Below are 23219 nucleotides of genomic sequence, written 5' to 3' on the forward strand. Positions count from 1 at the left end.
TTAATTGGGCATTAATTGCCCTCGAGCCTCAATTGGGTCATGGGTGGGCGGCCCCCCTGGCTGGCGCTCGTAAAATCAGGGTGGAGGCAGGTTGGCAAGCACACTGCTGATGGAATGGTACCCTCATTTACAGTTCCACCAACTTACTTTCCTGTCTGTGGGTAGCTGTATAACTTAACCCGCTGTATCTCCGCTTACCCTCAACCCAATGATGCTAAAAATCTTATTCCGTTTACATGTGCCCGTTGGTGTGGATTTCTACAAATTTGTCTGAATGATGCCATTTTCTTGAATTTGGCAGTTATTTCAATCTGAATGGGTTCTCAAGCAGTTGGTTAATGCTTGTCTCTGAATTGACAGTAAAGATTGTTTACCTATAGTGGGCTTCAGAACGGAGCCCAAACCTGTCTACCTGATGTCTAAGCACATGCACTTCTAACTAGGATCACTGCATAGTCTTTAGGGGCAAAAATAATGACTGACTTTTTTTCGCTCCAAGCAGTGGCACTGAGCCCAGTTGTAGCTTTTAGCTGCAATTAGCTTACTTGAATAGAATTAGTGATTATGGCTCAGCAAGTTGCTGAATATGTACTTTCTTGCGAGCTTAGTTGGGTGTAATTATTCATGTTATTTTCCGTTGTCTTAGAGTGAAGGCACACTTCTAGCAACAGGTTCATATGATGGATTTGCAAGAATATGGACAAAAGATGGTGAGTTTTATTTTTGTGTATTTACTTGAGCCCTGTTTATTTGATCCAGTTTTACTTTCTGCAATGCATTATACTACATATAATATAGATGTGGTCTGTTCCTAGGCCTCATCAATGTTACTCAAGTGGCCTTTAGGAAGGGTAAAACCCAGCCCAGGAAAACTTGCATTTTGTGTGTTTTTCCTCTTCATGCCTACAGAGGAAATCCTTTACTCGTGTTGCTCCTTGTAGCTATTTATGACCTTGCAGGATTGTCTGGAATTGTGTAGGAAGAATCTCACCCCCACTGATACGTTTATCCCATCAGGTTCCATTAACAATCCAGAATGATTGTCCAATCACAAACAACAGTCATTAGTTCTTTGGACCTCCTTGAGACTCCAGTATCTGATCATCCAGGTTATCATTGAAGTGTATCAACTTTGGAACCAAATTGTGGAACCAACTTTCTCTCTTCCTTCTCCACCCATCACAACCCCTAAGTGACCACGAGCACACATATATGCAAAGAGGCTAGTTACTGATTTTGGTTATTAAGCAGCTAACAGTGCAGGGTTTGATCTTTCACGAGATGGACAGCAGATGCCGGGAATTCTTAAGTGGTACGGTGAGGTACACAATTTCTGTCTAATTATGCGTGTACTACTACCATAGTTCTGACCATGTAACATGTACCCAATTGAAGGTGTACAAAATAAATACCAACTGCTTAATTCTTTGCAACCCTGTTGGGGAACATTATATTAGTTAATGTTTCTTGCCCTCCCAGTAATGTCCTCTTCATGTTTACCAATTCTTTTGTTACTCAGCATTTGTTACCCATCCCTAATTACTCCTGAAAAGCTTGTGATGAGTTGCCTTCTTAAATTATTGTAGTCCACGTAATATATACTCCATGTGGTATATGCACAACTACAACTAGGAAGAGTTTCAAGATTTTGATCTAGTGACAGTGTAAGAACATTTCCAAGTTAGAATTATGCGTGACTTGGAGGAGAATTTGCAGGTGGTGGTGTTCCCCTGCATCTGCTGCCCTTGTCCTTCTCGGTAGTAGAGGTCATAGGTTTGGAAGTGCTGTTGAAGGAATTTAAAATTTCAATTGGGTCCTGGATGGTGTTGAGCTGCTTGAGTATTGTTGGAGCTGCACTCATCCAGGCAAGTGGGGAGTTTTCCATCACTCTCCTGACTTGTGCCTTGTAGATGGTGGCAGGATTTGGGAGTCAGGAGGTGAGTTACTCGCTTCAGAATTTCCAATCTTAGACCTGCTCTTGTAGCCAGTGTTTATATGGCTAGTCCAGTTGAGTTTCTGGCCAGTGGTAGCCCCCAGGATGTTGATAGTGGGTGATTTAGTGATTGTAATGCCATTGAATGTCAAGGGGTGGTGGTTAGATTCTCTCTTGTTAGATGTTCATTGCATGGCATTGTCACTTGCCATTTATCAGCCCAAGCCTGAATGTTGTCCAGGTCTTGCTGCATATGGGCACAGACTCATTCCGCCTCGGAGGAGTCATGAATGGTGCTGATCAGTGTGCAATCATTAAGTGGCCATCCCCATTTCTGACCTTATGTTGGAGGGAAGGTCATTGATGAAGCAGCTGATGGTTGGGCCTAGGACATTCTGGGACTGAGATGGTTGGCTTCCAACAATCACAACCAAATTCCTTTTGTGCTAGGTAATATCCAACCAGTGGCAAGGTTTCCCCCTGATTCCCACTGGTTTAAATTATACCAAGGTTTTTTGATGTCACACTTGGTCAAATGCTGCCTTGGTATCAAGGACAAAAGCTCTCACCTCATCTCTGAAATTCAGCTCTTTTTGTCCCTGTCTGGACCAAGATCACGATGAGGTTAGGAGCTGGATGGCCCTGGCAGAAGCCAAACTGAGCTTTAGTGAGCAGGTTATCCCCGTGCAAGTGCTGTTTGCTAGCAGCATTAAAAACACCTTCTGTCAGTTTACTGATGACCCAGAGGAGACTGATAGGGTGGTAATTGGCTGGATTGGGTTTGTTCTTTTTGTGGACAGGACATCCTGCATAATTTTACACATTATTGGATAGTTTTGTAGCTGAACTGGAATAGTTTGGCTAGGAGCGCAGCTGGTTCTGAAGCAGGAGTCTGCAGTACTATTGCTGGAATGCTGTAAGGGCCCCGTAGCCTTTGCAGCATCTGGTGCCTTCAGCCATCTTTTGATGTATGCTAGGCATTTATCATCAGTGACAGATGGATCTGCAGAGGAGAGTTGGCTTTGATTTCCAATACATCTAAAACTGATCCTAACTGTTGGTTTCAATTGTACCCAACAGATGATGTCATTGCAGCCTGCACTACAGACTGGCTTTGCAACTGGCGCCACTTTATATACCACATCTATTATGTAAAGCTCAGCTTTTGTTTAACTGCTCATGAGTTCTGAAAACAAGTGCAGTACGCATCACCTTAAGTGGGTGTTTGACTGTTCATTTCATTAAAAAAGTAACCAAGTCTGGTATCATGTGGCTTTGCTAATATTTCAGTAATATAGATACATCACCACCAAATGTAAATGCTATATTACACTATTGTATGAAAATATTCCATTATTTCAGATGTTGGCCTCCAAGGAAAGACCTGTAATGGTTAAGAAATTTGAATTGGGTTGTTTGGGTCGCCTGTAGTGCTACATTGTTCGTCTGTAAAGTAATTAATATTAATATCGATATGGCCATTAATGTTTGTTGACTATAGATTATTCCATTCACTGTACAAGTTGCCAGTGAAGATCTGGTAACTTTTTTTTGTTGCCTTCTTGTTTTTAAATGTAATCTTTGTCATTCTTCAAGGTAACCTTGCTAGTACCTTGGGTCAACATAAAGGACCGATATTTGCATTAAAATGGAACAAGAAAGGAAATTTTATCCTTAGTGCAGGAGTGGACAAGGTAGATTCTGAAATAATTTCATTACTTCAACACACGTATTACTTCCCAGTAATTCATTCATTTTTGTATCTGCTTCATACTACTAATTCTTTGATTTTGTTTCATGAAGACAACGATTATTTGGGACGCGCATACTGGAGAGGCCAAACAGCAGTTCCCTTTCCACTCTGGTAAGCTTTTAGAAAACCTAATGTATTGTTTAAAACTATCTGATTTAAATTTTGTTTCTTTTGGCTCAGAACTGTATTAGCACAGAATGAGCTGAAGAGCCATTTGATTCCTTCCCTACCTGCTGAATGAATTTAATGTGTCATTTTTGCATGGGATGCTGGGGATTCTCATTAACTTTGATTGACAGCCTTAATCCTAAGCAGTGACTTGCTGAATGACTTGATTGTCAGCAGCATTCTGTTGATATATATATAGGTGGGTATTGCCCATCGCCTATAAAAAGGAGAGGTTTTAAGTAATCTACAGACCTTCTTTCAGTTACTTACTTTTTGTTGCTACATTAGGCAGTTTCAGCATGTTTAAATAAATCGCTTCAATAATGGGAAAGCAAAGCCAGGAAATTAATTCTGTAAATGAAAGCCAAGTTCAAAAACACAAGCAGTGATGCAAAAAGAAAACGGTGCAAATACAAATAAGAATCAAGAGGCAGGATGAAACTGCATTAATTGGACAATTAGTTTTTCTCTAATTAATTAGAGAAAAAGTTTTTGACACTTCCTTACCTACAATGTCAGTGTCCTCTTAGAGTTATATACGACATGGAGGCTGTTTGGCCCATCATGTTTATGCCAGCTCCATCTGAAGCAATCCAGTTAGCCCCCCGTTGTATCCTGTAGCCCTGCAAGTTTATTTCCTTAAGTGCTCCTCTGACTTTATTTTGAAATCATGATCCTATCAGTTTCCACCACCCACAAGGACACACTTTTTAAAAAAGAAAGTCAACTAGGTTAGTTATTTAGACATGACATGCCCTGGCTCTCTCTGATCAGTCATACCTCGCAAAAAGGAAGTTGGATGTTTATGGTTGTTGGAGGTCAGTCATTTCAGTTTCAGGACATCAGTACAGAAGTTCCTCAGGGGAATGTCCTAGGCTCAATCATCCTCAGCTGCTTCACCAGTGACTCTCCTTCCATCATAGAGTCAGAAGTGGGGATGTTCTCTGATGATTTTCAATGTGCAGCAGTGTTTGCGACTCCTCAGATACTGAAGCAGTTCATGTCCAAATGCAACAAGACCTGGACATTATCCAGGCTTGGATTGACAAGTGGCAAGTAATACTCTGGCCATACAATTACCAACAAGAGAGAATCTAACTATTGCTCCATGACATTCAATGGCATTACCATCACTGAATCTCCGACTATCAACATCCTGGGGCTACCATTGACTAGAAACCTAACTGGACTAGCCATATATATATTGCCTGGATGAGTGCAGCTTCAGCAACACTCAAGAAGCTCAACACCATCCAGGACAAAGCAGTCCACTGGGTTGGCATCCCTTCCACAAACATTCGCTCTTTCCACCACTGACGCACAGTAGCAGCAGTGTGTACCATCTACAAGATGCACTGCAGGAACTCAGCAAGGCTCCTTAGACAGCACCTTCCAAACCCACAACCCACCACCATCTAGAACCCAATCTTTTCTGTAACCTGGCACAGTTCACTGAGAAAAACAACTCCACGGCACACTTTTTTCAGCTGAATTGATTGCTTGTAAATGTCTCACAATGTAGGAGCGAACCAATAGTTGCCAATCACATACAAGGGGTGGGATATAGGGTGCTCCACAATTCAGCAATCCGCAACATGTGTATTGCCATTGTATGGCCATTCATCCTGTGTGCTTAGCTTAAATCAGCATTTGGACTGAACTTCAGTTAAAATGCTAAAAGGTATTAGACATAAAGATACACCAATCAATGTGAACCAGAAAACAAGAAAAACATATTGTTGCACTGTCATATAACTGATGCCCACACTATATGAAAACAACCTTTCTTGCATTTATCAAGTTAAATGTCAAATCTAAACACCAATGTTAGTTTATTGTAACACATTGTACATGCTTGTAATTGCGAGACATGAATTTAATTTCACAGTCCTTAAAAAGCAACATATGGTTTGCATTGACATTTTGTGTTACACTCTTAACTCTCTAACATTTCCCTGCTATGTGGCAAGTGATAGCAATATATTTAATAGATAATGACTACGTACTTTACAAAGATTGTTTTGGCCATTTGAGTGAAGCATAGTATCAACATACAGTTTTACTGTCACTATTAGATTGAAACTTTCTTTGCCAATTTAAGATGCCTAAATACAACACTCTGTCAGTATTATACCACACACAATCTTAATCGTGAACTGGATTCTCCATTGCTTCGTGGAGGTAGACTGCAATGTTTAGCAGAAATTTGAAATCAAGTGCTCCACACCTAAAATTAACCTTGTGTGTGAGATAACTTGCATCAGGCAGTATAGAACATAAAATAAATCAATGTCTAATAGATTTGATATTATGCAGAGGGGAAGTGAGGCTGTGAGAAGGCACAAACTTAGCTTATCATATAGTATTTCCTGGTCGTATCCTGTAGTGAAAATGACAGATGAATGCTCCCAAGGAGCAGAGGAACAGCTGCAGCCTCTCTCTGGGTATTTTCTCCATTGAAGATTTGGCCACCTTCCCCGATGTTATTTCCTGATGGCAGCCAGTGATCCAACATGTGGCATGGCCCTACTTTTGGCTCTCTCATAACCCCCATCCCTTACCATGGGGTTGACCACAACGCAAGCGCATCTCGGGGTCAGCTCCAAGGCAATAATCTCAGCTGGTTCCATCAACCCCCACACCTGTCAGGACCCTGCTACCCTGTCTCCCTCTTCCCCCAGGTAGAGCCAAAATCTGCACCTGAACAAAACTTGCTTGCCAAAAATGATTGCTGTATGTCAAAATTAACACGGATCCTAAATGAATTCAGGATGGTGGACTTGTTGTAAAACCTTTGGAAGGCGTTGATTGACATTGGCTTAAATAAATATTTTAACTATAACCAAATAAGCTCCATTCAATTTTAGACTGGTAGACTTTTTTGAGAGAAATGGTGTAATTGATATAATCAAATGCATGTAGTCAAAGAAACAACAGCGGTTTCTGAAAAAAGCGGTCTGATTTAAGGTTGATTAATTGGCTGTGCTTCACAATATATATTTCACTACATTAATTTTAAACATGATTTGCCTTTAGAGCAAAATCATGGTAGTACAAGTGCCAGGTGCATTTTTAAATTGTAATCATCACTAATGGTGATTTGGGTCAAGTTATCCCGTTAGGGAGATATACATGCCTAGCCTCCGGAGGAATGATCTTCATAATTGTTTTTGTTGGGTTGGTAAGTAGATGAAATTTAAACATTTAATAGCTCTGAACTATTCGCTAAGAGACCGTTCCAATTTCAATTTAAATCACCAAGTTAATAATTGACTAGCATTTATGTGTATGAAATTCATGTTTACATTTCTGTAACCTACCCACTTCATAGAATCATAGAAATCCTACAGTACAGAAAAAGGCCATTCGGCCCATCGAGTCTGCACCGACAACAATTCCACCCAGGCCCTATCCCCGTAACCCCACGTATTTGCCCCGCTAATTCCCCTAACCTACGCCTCCCTGGAGACTAAGGGGCAATTAGGCAGGGCCAATCAACCTAACCCGCACATCTTTGGTTTGTGGGAGGAAACCAGTGCACCTGGAGGAAACCCACGCAAAGTTGGGGAGAATGTGGAAACTCCACACAGACAGTGACCCTAGGCGGGAATCGAATCCAGATCTCTGGCACTGTGAGGCAGCAGTGTTAACCACTGTGCCACCGTGCTGCTCTCAAATATGTTTCACAGTCTTGTGGTACAATTAGATATTTGAGATGTTGCGCAATTGGGGGTCTGTTAATTTTCGAACTAGCTGGATCGAATTCAGAGTCTTTATCCCTATATTTTTTTGTTCCAAATATTACTCTTGGGTATTACCATGAGCATTGATGCGTTTCTAGTTCAAAACGTTTTTAAAAATATGTCTACTTTTGAAAACAATTTCATCATTTTAAAATGTGGTAGATTGTGCAAAAATTTACTTCTGTTGGGATTGCAGTGCATACTAATTATCAAGAGTCAAATGTTTTCCACTTCTCTACTGTGCATTTACAGCTCCAGCACTAGATGTTGACTGGCAAAGCAACAACACATTTGCCTCTTGCAGCACAGACATGTGCATCCATGTCTGTAAACTAGGTGCAGACAGGCCCATCAAGACATTCCAGGGACACACGGTAATGACTATTCAGAACCAGACAGCTTTTATTTACTAATAATTGTTTTTCCTGATGGCACAGTGTATAACTGATGTTGTAATGATCCATTTAGACCGTGAGGCTTTGGTTTACTCTTTGATCCATGCAGAGAAAGGTGACCTTAGCTTTCATCATGTGGATTAGAGTCAGAGAGAATCACTGCTACCCAGTGATCCCTCCCTGAATGGATGCGTGAGTGAGCTGAGGATGGAATTAGGCTCGGAAATTAACACCCAAATTTGCTGCTGCTTGCTGTGTTGGGCCAAATGTCCACTGATGAAGAATTGGAAAAACTTATGAAACCATTTTTAAGGATCAGTTTGTGCCTTACGAGGGGTAAAGAGTGAATGCGGGTGGGAAAGTAGAACTTTTGACTATTGCAACCGTTTCAACTACATTAACCCATTTCTTGTTTATTTTTTTAAATATCCAGCTTGCAAAAGATTGTCAGATTGATCATTTGCCATTTGAGTTTGGATGTATCATTGAAAATCATTTCCCCTCAAGTGACTGCTTTTCTCTAATCATGTGTCCGCTGTCTTCAAATTGGTGAGGTGAATTGATCATCCATGGCTGGGATTCTCCGGTCTCATTGGCTTTGCCACCGCTGTCGGCAAGAATGGGGAATTTGACCCTCGGCCAAAACTCCATTCACTGCAGCGGGACCAGAGAATCCCAGCTGCGGGTGAGGTCAGAGAATTGGGCCAAATTTGGTAAACTTAATTTCTAATCAAAACTTGAATGTTAGCTTCAATCAAGGCCAAGCGTAAAGTTTTTTCTTTCCCAGTTAAGATCTGTAGCAGTTTCACGTTGCACCTAAAATGTGAATAAAGATGTTAAACTGATTAAAGCATTAACCTTCTTTGTGGTTGTGGGGGAGGAGGGGGGTTCTAAATGGTTTACTCCTGAAGTAAATTTAGCTCTCCCGTAAGTGATAGCCATAACATTATACTAATACAGGGGTTTCCTTTTCCTTTAATATATACAGTGAGTCTCCGTTTTAAGTTGCTCCATTTAAGTCATTTGGTTTAATGTATTCTTGATGGGGCTGGTATTCTCGTTTAGCATTGAGGATTTACATTAAGTTTGTCACATGTTGGGTGTGACGCAAGGTTGCGTGATATGATCAAAACCATTTTGGAGTGCCCTCTCCCGCTTCTGACTTGTTTCATTTAAACTTACACTTGTCAGGAATGCAATTACAATGTTAAGTGAGGAATTATTGTATGGCCTTCTACTTGGCATTTTCAACCACATGATGGAATCATAGTTTAAAATGATTTGTTTTGAATTTTCTTCGCATTAATAAGTTTAGGTCATTACGTTAAAGCACAATCACTTTATTCCGATAGAAGAATTTTATTTTGATGATTCAGCAGCGTATATATAATTTTGCCATAATGGGAAGGGTGCTTGTTTCCACCACTATTTCCCATACAATGAATTCACAAGCTTAAATTATGAGGTTCTGTGCCAATTGGCAGAAGTCAACAATAGATTGCCTTTCGCACTCTTGCAGTCACAGAATATTAGGTGTCATGGGATATCAGAGAAGAAACAAAGTAGGGAAAGAAATTTTGTAGCAAGAGTAAATTATGCTTTTGTCTAAATCTCTGGATGTAATTTCAAACTTGATTAGATTTTGCACTTCGCAGGCTTCTGTTCTTCCTTCAAATTTGAGTATTTATAACAAGAAAATATTTATGTATGAATTTTCACCAAATTTAGCAGGTGACCCTTAACTATGTCTGACATACTCTGAATATGTTATGCATGTAAAACCAAATATCTTGTACTTGGACTAAACTGCTCACCTCAATAACACCGATTCAGTTTATCCAACTCAGTGAACAATTTTTCTCACATTCTTGATTCCTTTGGCTATTTGGTGAGGTTAAAAACTATACCTTCGTAAAGTTATGGAATAGGAAATATTGACTTGTTGGCTTGGGTTGAAAAATGTGAATGCATTTAAATTAATATTTCTAAAAAACACTTTTTAAAAACATGATTTATTCTCTTGAACATTGTCATAAATTTGCACCAATCCAAGAGTGTCCAATCGTGTTGTGTTTATATATACATATATGAAAATGGTGCACAACCAGTAAAAATAGCAAATATAATTTTGTATTGGATAAAACAAAAGATACAATTTTATTTTTAGCTAATGGTTTCTTTTTGCTATGTTATTTGCATGCTTGTTCATTTTATATTTTATTCCCCCAATTTGGAAGGTTTTTTATATTTTAGTTTTAAATTTTGACTACAATATCGTGTTGGCCTTCTCCACTAGTTAAGATTTCAGTAGCATGTCTCTACTTTTGCCCCTTTGCTTCAGAATTGATGCTATAATTTTGTGTTAACATTGACTGGCATTTGAAATAAGCGAAGCAAAATACTAATGAATAATCTGTTACCAGTGCTGATAATCATGTGGTTTAGATTTGATATTTCTTGTTGATATTCTAACATGCAAGAACATATTCTATTTAGATGTTGAATGTCAAGAGTTTACTCTTGCTCTGATATGAAGGGGGTACCTTATTTATTTTTAATGACCTGATTCTGTTTTCAGAATGAAGTGAATGCAATCAAGTGGGATCCAACTGGGAATCTACTCGCATCTTGTTCTGATGACATGACCTTAAAGGTAATTAATGTTTCATTTTTGTTGCTGCATCTAATTTGTTATGGATTAAATACTGTATGAAAAAATCTGTCACAGCTGAAAAGAATGAAGATTTAGTGTAGAAACCAACAGGTTGGGGTCAACTATAATGATGGTTGATGTTTTAAAGATTTAACCTTGGGTGATTGAAAAAAATTAAAAACAAATTAAATCAGATGAGGAAAGGCAAGACTCAATTTTCCTAAAGCTCAATTGCTTTTACAATTAATATCAGCTTTTTGACTTCTGTGTACAAGACCTGAGTTCCAGGTATTGACTTTATCTATGATAATTGCTTAAAAAGGATTAGAGAAATTTATGGCAGAATGAGACCATTCAGCCCATCATGTCTGTATCAACTGAAAACAAGCTATCTGCTCAATCCCACTTTCCAGCTGTTGGCCCATGGCTTTCTAGGTTACAGAATTTCAAGTGTACATCCAAGTACTTTTTAAATGGGATGCAAGTTTCTGCCCCCAGCCCCCGTTCAGACAGTGAGTTTCAGACTTCCACCGCCTTCTGTGTAAAAAAGAAATTCTCAACTCCCCACTAATTGTACGCCCTATTACATTAAATCTATGTTTTTTAAGTAATTATCTGCTAAGGGAAATAGGTCCCACCTATCAAACTCTATCTACCTTCATAATTTTGTACACCTCCCCTTTTAAGGCATAGTATTGTCAGTGATGTGGTTCAGAGATGAAAACGTTCTCTTCCCTTAATAGTCCTCAATGCATTTGTGAATTATATAGGTTATGGCATTCAAGCATCACTGGGAATCTTGGCTTGTGGACACAGCTAACCAGTTTAGAACATTGAAAGACTGAAATTAGATTAACTCCTTTACAGTTGCTTGTTTGTTTTCACAGTGCTGTACTTTGTGCTTCTGTTCATATTTGTCTCAAATGAGCTAACCGTATTAGTTTCCTTTCCTGTCCCCATGCAATTACCTTTTGTTATTCATTAATGGGATGTGGACATTGCTGGTGAGGCTAGTGTTTATTGCCCATCCCTAATTGCCTCTGAGAAGGTGGTGATAAGCCACCTTCTTGCATCAGCGCTCCTTGTGGTGTAGATGCAGGGCTCTTAGGAAGAGAATCTCTAGGATGTTCGAGGTTGTACACTTGGTTTTTCCCATATTTATTGTTCACACTGTCCCTCGCTATTAGCAACCACAGGCTAAACTTCTGTTTGGAAACAGACAATGCCAACTTAATCTTTCTGCCCTCAGCATTGACAAACTTGAAATTCCACTTTCAACTTCCATCAGTACTTTTTCTTTCTAGTTTAGAATTCGCACTGTTCCCTCAGTCTAAATCAGGAGGGCCTGTTGATTCCAAGCTAATATGCTTTCTCTATTTGTGAACATTGGCATGACCACTTCCTTTCACCTTTTTATAGCCTGCCAACACCCATAGCTCTTCAGTACCTGTGCCTTCATCTTTAAATTGTCTCCTGACTGGCCTCTGCCCAGTCTTTCATAGACTTAATCATACAGAATTCTAGCCTGTGCTCTTTGCTGTATATTTGTTATCCACGTCGTTATAAACTCCACTGATTTTCCTTGTCCTCAATAAATCATTGGACTCCTCTTTAAGTCCTTTCACGGTCTTGTTCAATCCTGTCTGAACAATTGTGTAAGAAGTTTAACAACACCAGGTTAAAGTCCAACAGGTTTATTTGGTAGCAAAAGCCACACAAGCTTTCGGAGCTGCAAGCCCCCCCTTCTTCAGGTGAGTGGGGATTCTGTTCACAAACAGAGCATATAAAGACACAACCTCAATTTACATGAATAATGGTTGGAATGCGCATTCCAACCATTATTCATGTAAATTGAGTTTGTGTCTTTATATGCTCTGTTTGTGAACAGAATCCCCACTCACCTGAAGAAGGGGCTTGCAGCTCCGAAAGCCTGTGTGGCTTTTGCTACCAAATAAACCTGTTGGACTTTAACCTGGTGTTGTCAAACTTCTTACTGTGTTTACCCCAGTCCAACGCCGGCATCTCCACATCATGAACAATTGTGACCAGCCGTGTGTCTCTGCAGGTATCCTCTGCATTGCTAACACCAAAGTCCTGCTTTCTATGATCCATCATTAGAAGATAATCTTTCAGTGTCTATAATTTTCTCCAGAACCACTTTACCTTGCTACTTCCCTTTCTACCTTTTCAATGCCTTCTTGAAACTTTCTTTTAGATCTTGGGGGCGATTCTCCCAAAAATTCTAAATGTTGAATTTGCGTAAAAACTGGAGTAAATCCAGCTGGTTTCTTCAGCTGGATTTTCAAAACGAATCTCCCACACTCTGTGTATCACAAGAGCGCACTTGTGTGAATCTCGTGAAAAATCAGGGGGCAGGGCCTATTCCTGCTGGAGAGGCTGGCAGTATTGCGCTGTGCTGGCCACTGTGCATGTGTCGATCTGCCAGCGTTGAGATCAGTGCATGCTCCGCATTGCTGGCCCCGCGACCCCCGCATCGCAGACCTCACCCCCCCCCCCCCCCCCCCGCAAGTAGGCCAACCCTTTGCCTCCCCGACCACTGGTCTCCCTCCCTCTGTCCCTCTGCAGAGTGGCAGCGGAACCCCCCACCCCCACTGATCACCCCACAGAGATCCCACCCCCTCTTGCCACTGCCCAATGCCTGGTGGGTAGTGCCAAGGAGGCACCCCCCAGCATCCTGTGCAGAGCTGACGGCGCCGGAAATCTGGCGCCTGGAGGCCATGGCGCCCAGCCAAAAGCCCACTAAATGGCCTCCGCTTGAGTCTCTTGGCTCACAGCACTACAAAAGCAATGCAGAGGGTTGAGAGAATCACACCCCCATGTCTTTAGTTGCTCTTAATCTGAGTTTCCATCTTTCTTCTGATTAATGTATATTTCCAGGTTGTGTACTGTGACTTTTTTTGCTTGAAGTAAACTATATAAATCAATGTTGTGCAGCAGCTTTTACGGAAAAAAGACTTTTATAACTAAATGTAGGAATATACATAGATCTCAATCATTTGTGGAATTCAACTGTTGTAGAGTTAAAAAAGTGAGATTGCAAAATTGCATCCTGGACTTCTCAAATGCTAGTTTGGGGTATGGAAAGGTTAAAGTTTATACAAATTCATTATGGAAATTTAACTTGGTTGGGCACCTCTCTTGGGTGATAAATGGGAAAATTGTTTCATTAACCAAAGAGAAGATGGACTTTGAGTAGAATAGCCTTTTCTTTATTTTAGTTAAATGCACATTAAACTTTTTCAAAAGTAGATTTTCCCTTTAAAATGTTATCTATTAATGTACTTATTGTGCATTGTTGAGCTTAGTGCTATTGATGAGTTTGTAGATGAATATTTCCATATGTAGGTTTTCATGCAATTTTCTTTTTAATATAGATCTGGAGTATGAAGCAAGATGCATGTGTTCATGATTTACAAGCGCACAATAAAGAAATCTATACCATCAAGTGGAGTCCAACAGGACCTGGTACTAACAATCCAAATGCCAATCTTATGTTAGCAAGGTATGAAAGAATTTTATCTAGATAATTGGAAGTCCTGACTCTCTGAATATCTATTATTTCTTTCTCAACAGGAAAAAAAACATCGCTTTGCTTAAGTAAATATTAATCATTTAAGTTTCTACTAAAATAGTTGACTAAATGTGAACAAATCACAAAATTGGAAATGCGTAACCGTCAGAAAGTCTAGCAATTAAATCCAAGAGTCCGTTTTTCAGGGTCAGCCTTTACTAACCAAGAAATATCACAAAAACCCACCAGTCCGATTGCTCAAGTTAATTCTTGGATTACTGGATTTGTAGTTTTAATAGAACATAGAACTGTACAGCACAGTACAGGCCCTTCGGCCCTTGATGTTGTGCCGAGCTTTGTCCGAAACCAAGGTCAAGCTATCCCACTCCCTATCATTCTGGTATGCTCCATGTGCCTATCCAATAACTGCTTGAAAGTTCCTAAAGTGTCCGACTCCACTATCACAGCAGGCAGTCCATTCCACACCCCAACCACTCTCTGAGTAAAGAACCTACCTCGAACATCCCTCCTATATCTCCCACCATGAACCTTATAGTTATGCCCCCTATTAACAGCTACATCCACCCGAGGAAATAGTCTCTGAACGTCCACTCTATCTATCCCCCTCATCATCTTATAAACCTCTATTAAGTTGCCCCTCATCCTCCTCCGCTCTAAAGAGAAAAGCCCGCCAAGGACTTCTCATGCCCCCTCCTAGCTCTCCTAAGCCCTTTTTTTTAAGCTCATTTCTTGCTACCTTGTACCTCTCAAGCGACCCAACTGAACCTTGTTTTCTCATCCTTACATATGCTTCCTTTTTCCTCTTGACAAGACATTCAACCTCTTTTGTGAACCATGGTTCCCTCACTCAGCCATTTCCTCCCTGCCTGATAGGGACATACCTATCAAGGACACGCAGTATTTGTTCCTTTTGGTGCCGTTCTTGTAGAATTATGGTTCCCAGAATATTTTGTGACAAAATCTGTTCACAGCTATGGGGTATGAGTTGGAGGGGAGATTTATTTTTTGCATTTTATACGATTAAGCCAATGGCACAACATTCTACACATTACAGTGCATTGAGGCAAGATTTACTTTTCATTAAGGTTACAGGGATGTTCATGAAGCAATTTGATGCAGCTAAGGGCAGCCAGCCAGGTAGAACTGGATGCTGGCAGTGGCCACCTGTTTACAGGCTGGCTCCTGAAGCCTCACAATAGGAATTTTTCTCTTTCTCCTCAACTGCCAATTACTGTTTCAAGAACTACAAATTGGTGAAGAAAAATAAAAACATAGAAAATAGGAGCAGGAGTAGACCTTTCAGCCCTTCAAATCTGCTCTGCCAATCGTTATGCTCATGGCTGATCATCCAACTCAGTAACCTGCTCCAGTTTTTTGCCCCATATCCATTGATCCCTTTAAACCCAAGAGCTATATTTAACTCTTCCTTGAAAACATACAATGTTTTAGCTTCAACTGCTTCCTGTGATAGAGAATTCCATAGGCTCACCACTCTCGGTGAAGAGCTTTCTTCTCATTACATTCCTAAATGATTTACCCCATTTCCTTAGACTGTGGCCCCTGGTTCTGAACTCCCTGCTATCGGGAACATCCTTCCTGCATCGACCCTGGTTTCGATGAGATCCCCCTCATTCTTCTAAACTCCAGTGACTATAATCCTAACTGACACAACCTCTTCTCGTTCTCATTCCCGCCTTCCCAGGAATCAGTCTGGTAAACCTTTGCTGTATTTCCTCAATAGTAAGGACATCCTTCCTCAGATATGGAGACCAAAACTGTGCACAATATTCCAGGTACGGTTGCTCCAAGGCCCTGCACAACTGCAGCAGGACATCCCTGCTCCTCTCATCCTCTCTATGAATGCCAACATACTATTTGCCGCCTGCTGCACTCGCATGCTTACTTTCAATGACTGGTGTATGAGGACACTGAGGTCTCCTTGCACAATTCCCCTCTCCCAACCTATAGCCATTCAGATAATAATCTGCCTTCCTGTTTTTGCTACCAAGGTGGATAATTTCACATTTATCCACATTATACTGCACCTGCCATACAAGACTTGCAGATAGTGAGGAGCATTGTCAGAAGCTACAGAAGGATATAGATAGGCTGGAAATTTGGGCAAAGAAATGGCAGATGGAGTTCAATCCTGATAAATGCAAAGTGATGCATTTTGGTAGAAATAATGTAGGGAGGAGCTATACGATAAATGGCAGAACCATAAAGGGTGTAGATACGCAGAGGGACCTGGGTGTGCAAGTCCACAGATCCTTGAAGGTGACGTCACAGGTGGAGAAGGTGGTGAAGAAGGCATATGGCATGCTTTATAGGACGGGGCATATAGTATAAAAGTTGGGGTCTGATGTTGCAGATGTATAGAACGTTGGTTCGGCCGCATTTGGAATACTGTGTCCAGTTCTGGTCGCCACACTACCAGAAGGACGTGGAGGCTTTGGAGAGAGTACAGAGGAGGTTTACCAGGATGTTGCCTGGTATGGAGGGGCTTAGTTATGAGGAGAGATTGGGTAAACTGGGGTTCTCCCTGGAAAGACGGAGGATGAGGGGAGACTTAATAGAGGTGTATAAAATTATGAAAGGCATAGATAGGGTGAACGGTGGGAAGCTTTTCCCCAGGTCGGTGGTGACGTTCACGAGGGGTCATAGGTTCAAGGTGAAGGGGGGGAGGTTTAACACAGATATCAGAAGGACATATTTTACACAGAGGGTGGTGGGGGCCTGGAATGCGCTGCCAGGCAAGGTGGTGGAGGCAGACACACTGGGAACGTTTAAGACTTATCTAGATAGCCATATGAACGGAGTGGGAATGGAGGGATACAAAAGAATGGTCTAGTTTGGACCAGGGAGCGGCACGGGCTTGGAGGGCCGAAGGGCCTGTTCCTGTGCTGTATTGTTCTTTGTTCTTATTTGCCCAATCACTTAAACTTATCCAAATCACACTGAAGCATCTCTGCGTCCAGCCACAGCTCGCCCTCTCACCCAGCTTTAAGTCATCTGCAAATTTGGACAAATTACATTTAGTTCCGACATCTAAATCATTAATATATATTCTAAATAGCTGGGGTCCTAACATTGATCCAACTAGTCACTGCCTGCCACTTGGCCCATTTATTCCTACTTTTTGTTTCCTGCCAGCCAGTTTTCTATCCATCTCCATACACTACCCTCAATCCCACGCGCTTTAATTTTACACGCTAATGTCTTGTGTAGGACCATGTCAAAAGTCTTCTGAAAGTCCAAATAAACCACATCCACTTGTTTTCCCTCATCTACTAGTTACATCCTTGAAGAATTCCAGTAGATTTATCAAGCATGATTTCCCTTCTGTAAATCCATGCTGACTTTGTCTGATCCTGGCATTGTTTTCCAAGTGCTCCGTTATTAAATCTTTAATAACGGACTCTAGAATTTTCCTCAAATGGCTTACTGATCTATAATTCCGTTATCTCTCTACCTCCCTTATTAAATAGTGGGGTTACATTAACTACCCTCCAATCTGTAGGAACTGTTCCAGAGTCTATAGAATCTTAGAAGATGCCCACCAATGTGTCCACTATTTCTAGGGCAACCACCTTAAGCACTCTGGGATATAGATTATCAGGCCCTGTGAATTTATTGGCCTTCAGTCCCATCAATTTCCCCGACACCATTTCCCTACTAACACTGATTTCCTTCAATCCCTCCCCCTCACTAAAATCTGTGTTCCCCAGCATTTCTGGTATGCTAATTGTGTCATCCTCTGTGAAGACAGGACCGAAGTACACATTTAGTTGGTCAGCCATTTCTTTGTTCCTCTTTATAAATTCCCCTGTTTTGACTGTAAGGGACTTACATTTGTCTTCACCAATCTTTTTCTCTTCACGTACCTATGAAAGCTTTTGCAGTCGGTTTTTATGTTCCCCACAGGTTTGCTCTTATACTCTATTTTTCCCTCCTTAGGCAATCCCTTTGTCCTGTTTTTGCTGAATTTTAAACTGCTGCGTTTTATAAACCAAGAAGATAGAGAAGAGTTTTGAGAAAGGAGCAGAGAACAATAAATAAAAGTGTTTGCATCTTTAAAAACATGCAGCCAGTCAGTGGGATGTGGAGAAAAATGATAAACTGTATAACTGGGATAAAAGGGTTTTCAGAGGGTAGAACGTGGCTCACTTTTTGTTAGGTAGGTAATGAGCGGTTACCAACATGAATTCACTCGGCCTGTATCTTTCAGTAACAGCAGTGAAACATACAATTCTGAAGGAGCTCATCAGGTTAGACACTGAGGCTGTTTCCGTTGGCAGGGGAATCGAGAACAAGCGGGCACTGTTTCAGGATAAGGTGCCAATTACTTAGGACTAAGATGAGTAATTTCTTCACTCAGTCGGTTGTGAATCTTAGTAATTCTCTATCCCCAAGTTGTACTGCTTTAGTAAATTTGCTGAATGGTGGGGAGAGGCAAAACACTCTCATAAGCTGCAGGGAGGTTGCATTGAAAGTCTTTTTTTAAAAATGCACGTGCACGGATTGCAGCGATTCAAGAGGGCGGCTCACCACCACCTTCTCGAAGACAATTACGGATGGGCAATAAATGCTGGCTTCGTCAGCGCTGACTACAGCCTGAACCTATAATTTTTTTAAAATTGCACGAATACAAGATGTCAATCCATAAAATCCCTTGAGTGTAGAAAGGGGCCATTCAGCCCATCAAGTCTGGGCCAGTTCTCCAAAAGAGCATCCCAGCCAGGCCCTCCCCTCCGCCCTATCTCCGTAACTCTGTGCATTTACCATGGCTAATCCATCTAAATTACACATCTTTGAATCTAAGGGGCACTCATTTCCCATGATCAAACTACCTAATCTGCACATCTTTGAACTGTGGGAAGAAACCAGAGCACCCAGGGGAAACCCACGCAGACGTGGGGGAATGTGCAGATTCCACACAGTCACCTAAGGTGCAGGTTGAACCAAGGTCCCTGGCTTTATGAGGCAGCAGTGCTAACCATTATGTCACCGTGCCTCCCTAATAACAATAACAGCAAAGGGAATAATTTCTACTGCATGAAAAGAGGATGCTGCTTGCTTATGTTGCTACTGCGTCATGCTAGCGTCAGCTGTTGCTCAAATATTTGAGACATCTTGTCCTTCCTGGCTGATGAGCTAGACTGGGCACTTTTCAGGACAGGAGTGACAGCCATAGGCCCATTCATGAGTTTGCGTAACAGATGGTGAGGAATTATCTGATCAGGGTAGCCCCTATTCCGCAGCTTTGATGCCCCCTGTTTTAGCATTGATGCATCCTATTTCAGCATCAAGCTTACATGGCGAGCAAATAGCTCGGGTCCTATTTACGAGGTTATTAATAAGGCCAGTCTTATAGCACATGGAACTGTAGGAATCCCAACGTGTATACTGACTAGTGAAAGTGGGCTTGTGATAGACAGGAGTTGGGAACCCAATGGCAGATTTCTCAACTAGCACATGAGGTAATGAAGGTAATTTGACTGCTCCATTTCAAAGGTGAGTTTGAGCACAGGATGGAGCCCATTAAGTGTGTAAAGGAAGCTCTTAATGTAGCTGCAGATTAAAATATAGCAAAAGTATCATCTACGCATTGGAAATATGTAGTGGTAGGAGGTTAGGGGTCATTCCATCAAAAATGTGCTTCTCGTAAAATCCAGCAAAAATGTTGGTGAGAGCTGGGCCTCGAGGGAATCCCATGGTTTTAGAATTCCATCAGCTGTAATGGTGGGATTTGAACCCATGTCCCAGAGCATTTGACTTGGCTTCTAGATTATAAGATCAGTGATATTGCCACTACACCACTGATAAAATTAATGTGTGCATTCTTATTTGAAAATTATGTATGTGCTTTTGAGGTTTTTTTTATTTCATAGATTGCGGACCATAAACTTTATAAGTTAATTAACCATTAATCATTTGAGTTTCTGTTATGTGCTAGATGTTAGTGTCTTGGCAATCAAGCACACATTTTTTGTTCAGCAAGCCCTGGTTACAGTATAGCCATTGCTGCTTCAGTGGGAATTGTTACTGGCAAAAAGAGAAGTTTTGAGAATCAGTAAACATGTGGTAAACTTGTTAAAAAGCTGGAATGATTCAAGATTATAATAAATGCACACTATCAATATGGTATTGAGTTTTACAGCTTGATGTGATGGCTATTGACAGGAATCAGACCCAAAAAACTAGTCTGAATCATATGGAATTATTTGTTAATGACTATTCTTTAATTGGATAGAGAGTGTACCTTGCATTGAAAGTATTTTTAGACTTCTGATTAAAGTTAGTGCTGGTGATTTTCAAATACACTCCTAGACTTCGGAATTTTTTTCTACAGTGCATCATTTGATTCTACTGTACGACTATGGGATGTGGACCGAGGTATCTGCATCCACACTTTGACCAAACACCAGGAACCTGTATACAGCGTAGCGTTCAGCCCAGATGGCAGGTACCTGGCTAGCGGCTCCTTTGACAAGTGTGTTCATATCTGGAACACTCAAGTAAGCACTTTCTTCTGTTGAAGTCATGTTAAATTCCTCTTTTACTATTTGTTTATACCAGAGAATCGCATTGGAAGGCTGTTTATAACATACAAAAGCAATAACTTCTGTATGATGTACGACTGCCCTATTGTATTTCTCATCACCGAGAAAATGGTAGTTATAGCTATCTTCCCTCCCTATCTGTTAGTGCAAATGCACAGTTGGATTGCTCTTTACAGAAATACACACTGCACCATGTACTTTATATTCAAATTTTAATGGTCTGCCTTATTTCTGGTAATTGAAGTAAAATGTTTTCTTTACAGACAGGTGCTCTTGTCCATAGCTACAGGGGAACAGGAGGAATATTTGAAGTGTGCTGGAATGCAGCTGGGGATAAAGTGGGTGCAAGTGCATCAGATGGTTCAGTAAGTATCACAAATGATATGCATCTGTATGTTAGCAGAATTTAGGGTTAATGGAATTATCATGTATATTTATTAGAAAGTTAATTTCGACTAATTTTCAAACAATTCCTGGAGTTGTTTCAAAATTTCACATGGGGAATTTCACAGTAACTTCATTGCAGTGTTAATGTAAGCCTTACTTGTGATTAATAAATAAACTTTACTTTACTTTTAAATCAGAAATAGAATTATTTTTTTCCCTGATATTTAATAACACAAGTTAGAAACGTGTTTTTAAACAAATAATCTGTGGATTTGTCTGGAATATAGTAAAAATCTTGCTGTCAACCTTTTTCAAAATATGTTCCTGTTTTCAAATTAAATGGGTTATGGTTAGCACATGTATGCACATCACACTAATTATATTCTCCTGCCAGTGAGGTAACTACCTTAACTCCTCATCTGTACTAAAACTGAATGTTTACACAAGAATAAGGATAGAATGCATGACCATAAGAGGGGACCGTATTCCAACTGTGCCAATTGTTCTCTTCCCCTAATCTGCTCTCAGCTAAAAGTTGTATTTGGTCTTTGTCCATACTGTACATTAATAGTATATACTGTACAAAGAGATGAGTTATCAAAGTTGAGTTTGATACTAGAAACTGATTTTGCATAGTAAATTTAACTACATACAAACAGACTTCTGTGGCATCTCGGTCTATATAATTTGTGCAGTCTACAACTAGAGAATTCATTTTTAGTACAGTGTCTCCACCTACTGACTATTCTTGAAGTTCATATTTATGTTTTTTAATGTAAAACTAATCTGAGAATTACTGAAAGTTTTCTTTCTACCCATTCTTAAATTTATTTAAGACTTCAAAATAATTTTTCTTTTACAGGTAAATTAGTAAAGGAAATAAAATTATCACACAATATTAAATGATAGATTTGTTGGTTTGCTTAACTCGATAAGGATTTCAAGCTATACATTTGGGTAGAGTTGGTTTGTTGTGCTGCATTTGAAAAATACGTCTAATAATCTGCAAGCCAAGTATCCAATCTACAGTATGTTGTTTGATGCTGGGATGTTGAAGATACGTTGCCGTGTTCCATTTTTCTATTAGTGTACAAGAATTCAAAAAAATGGAATCCGAGAAGGATTAGACACCCTCCTACACCATAGGTGTTTTAGTTATTGAACTATAAGGGAATTGGGCAAAATTGGGACCAGTGCATTTGGCCAGAAAACTGTCAGGAACTTGGCACTGACTGGGAAACAATGCTGTTACCCAATAAATCACTGGGCTGTCAGTGAACACAGCATTGGAGAAGCACATTTTGTTTTAAACAGAGGACAACTTGAGCCTTTCTTTGCAGATTGCTGTAGTATTTGGTGAGGTGATTCATCCAGTGATATTTTACATCTGTGGTTGACTGTTTAATTAGATGTAGCATTTTTTTATAACATTAAGATTTTGAGTATATTTTGTTGATCAATTCAATACATGACAGACAGAATAAGGGGGAAGTTCTCCTTACGGCCAAGATATCTCTGTTAATTTCTGCCCATGTAATCTGTCCATTCACCAGATGATTTTGCCTATTGTTCTGGACCTGAACCGATTGGTCCTATCTTCCAGTTTTGTCTCTTGATCTGTCTGACCTGTTTCCTCCATGGTGTTGCAGTCATAGCTAGTGTGTAGAGAAAGATCAACTTAATGTGAGATCGGTCCATTCAAAAGTCTGATGGCAGTAGGGAAGAAGCTATTCTTGAGTTGGTCGGTACGTGACCTCAGACTTTTGTATTTTTTTCCCAACGGAAGAAGGTGGAAGAGAGTATGTCCAGGGGCGTGGGGTCCTTAATTATGCTGGCTGCTTTGCCAAGGCAGTGGGAAATATAGAGAATCAATGATTGGGAGGCTGGTTTGCGTGATGGAATGTGCTTTAACTCTCCATGATAATTTGACCATGCATTTGATCTTTCTGTTTGGGGTTCTTATGCTTTGGACCCTGTCCACTGGAAAGTGGGGTGAAATTGCACAACCCGAGTCCGTGCCCGAATGCTGCACTTGAGGGAAAATTGGAAATTATCAGTCTAGGCTGGATTT

General features: G+C 40.5%; 1 protein-coding gene across 8 annotated transcripts in view; it reads left to right on the forward strand.

The window, feature by feature from the left end:
- The window catches only part of tbl1xr1a (TBL1X/Y related 1a), a 173753-nt gene that overhangs the window by 146986 nt on the left and 3548 nt on the right, over positions 1-23219 (forward strand). For 5 of the 8 annotated variants that reach the window (XM_078208063.1, XM_078208073.1, XM_078208077.1 and 2 more), the window contains 8 exons: positions 647-710; positions 3530-3627; positions 3737-3797; positions 7850-7971; positions 10571-10645; positions 14041-14168; positions 20551-20716; positions 21025-21126. In XM_078208063.1, the coding sequence (XP_078064189.1) occupies positions 647-710; positions 3530-3627; positions 3737-3797; positions 7850-7971; positions 10571-10645; positions 14041-14168; positions 20551-20716; positions 21025-21126 (816 nt within the window). Of the gene's footprint in view, positions 1-646; positions 711-3529; positions 3628-3736; positions 3798-7849; positions 7972-10570; positions 10646-14040; positions 14169-18426; positions 18615-20550; positions 20717-21024; positions 21127-23219 lie in introns of those variants that run through there. The other 3 variants (XM_078208100.1, XM_078208084.1, XM_078208092.1) reach the window with 2 other exon arrangements.

The sequence above is a fragment of the Mustelus asterias genome, chromosome 3, assembly GCF_964213995.1.
Source record: "Mustelus asterias chromosome 3, sMusAst1.hap1.1, whole genome shotgun sequence".
Classification (NCBI taxonomy): domain Eukaryota; kingdom Metazoa; phylum Chordata; class Chondrichthyes; order Carcharhiniformes; family Triakidae; genus Mustelus; species Mustelus asterias.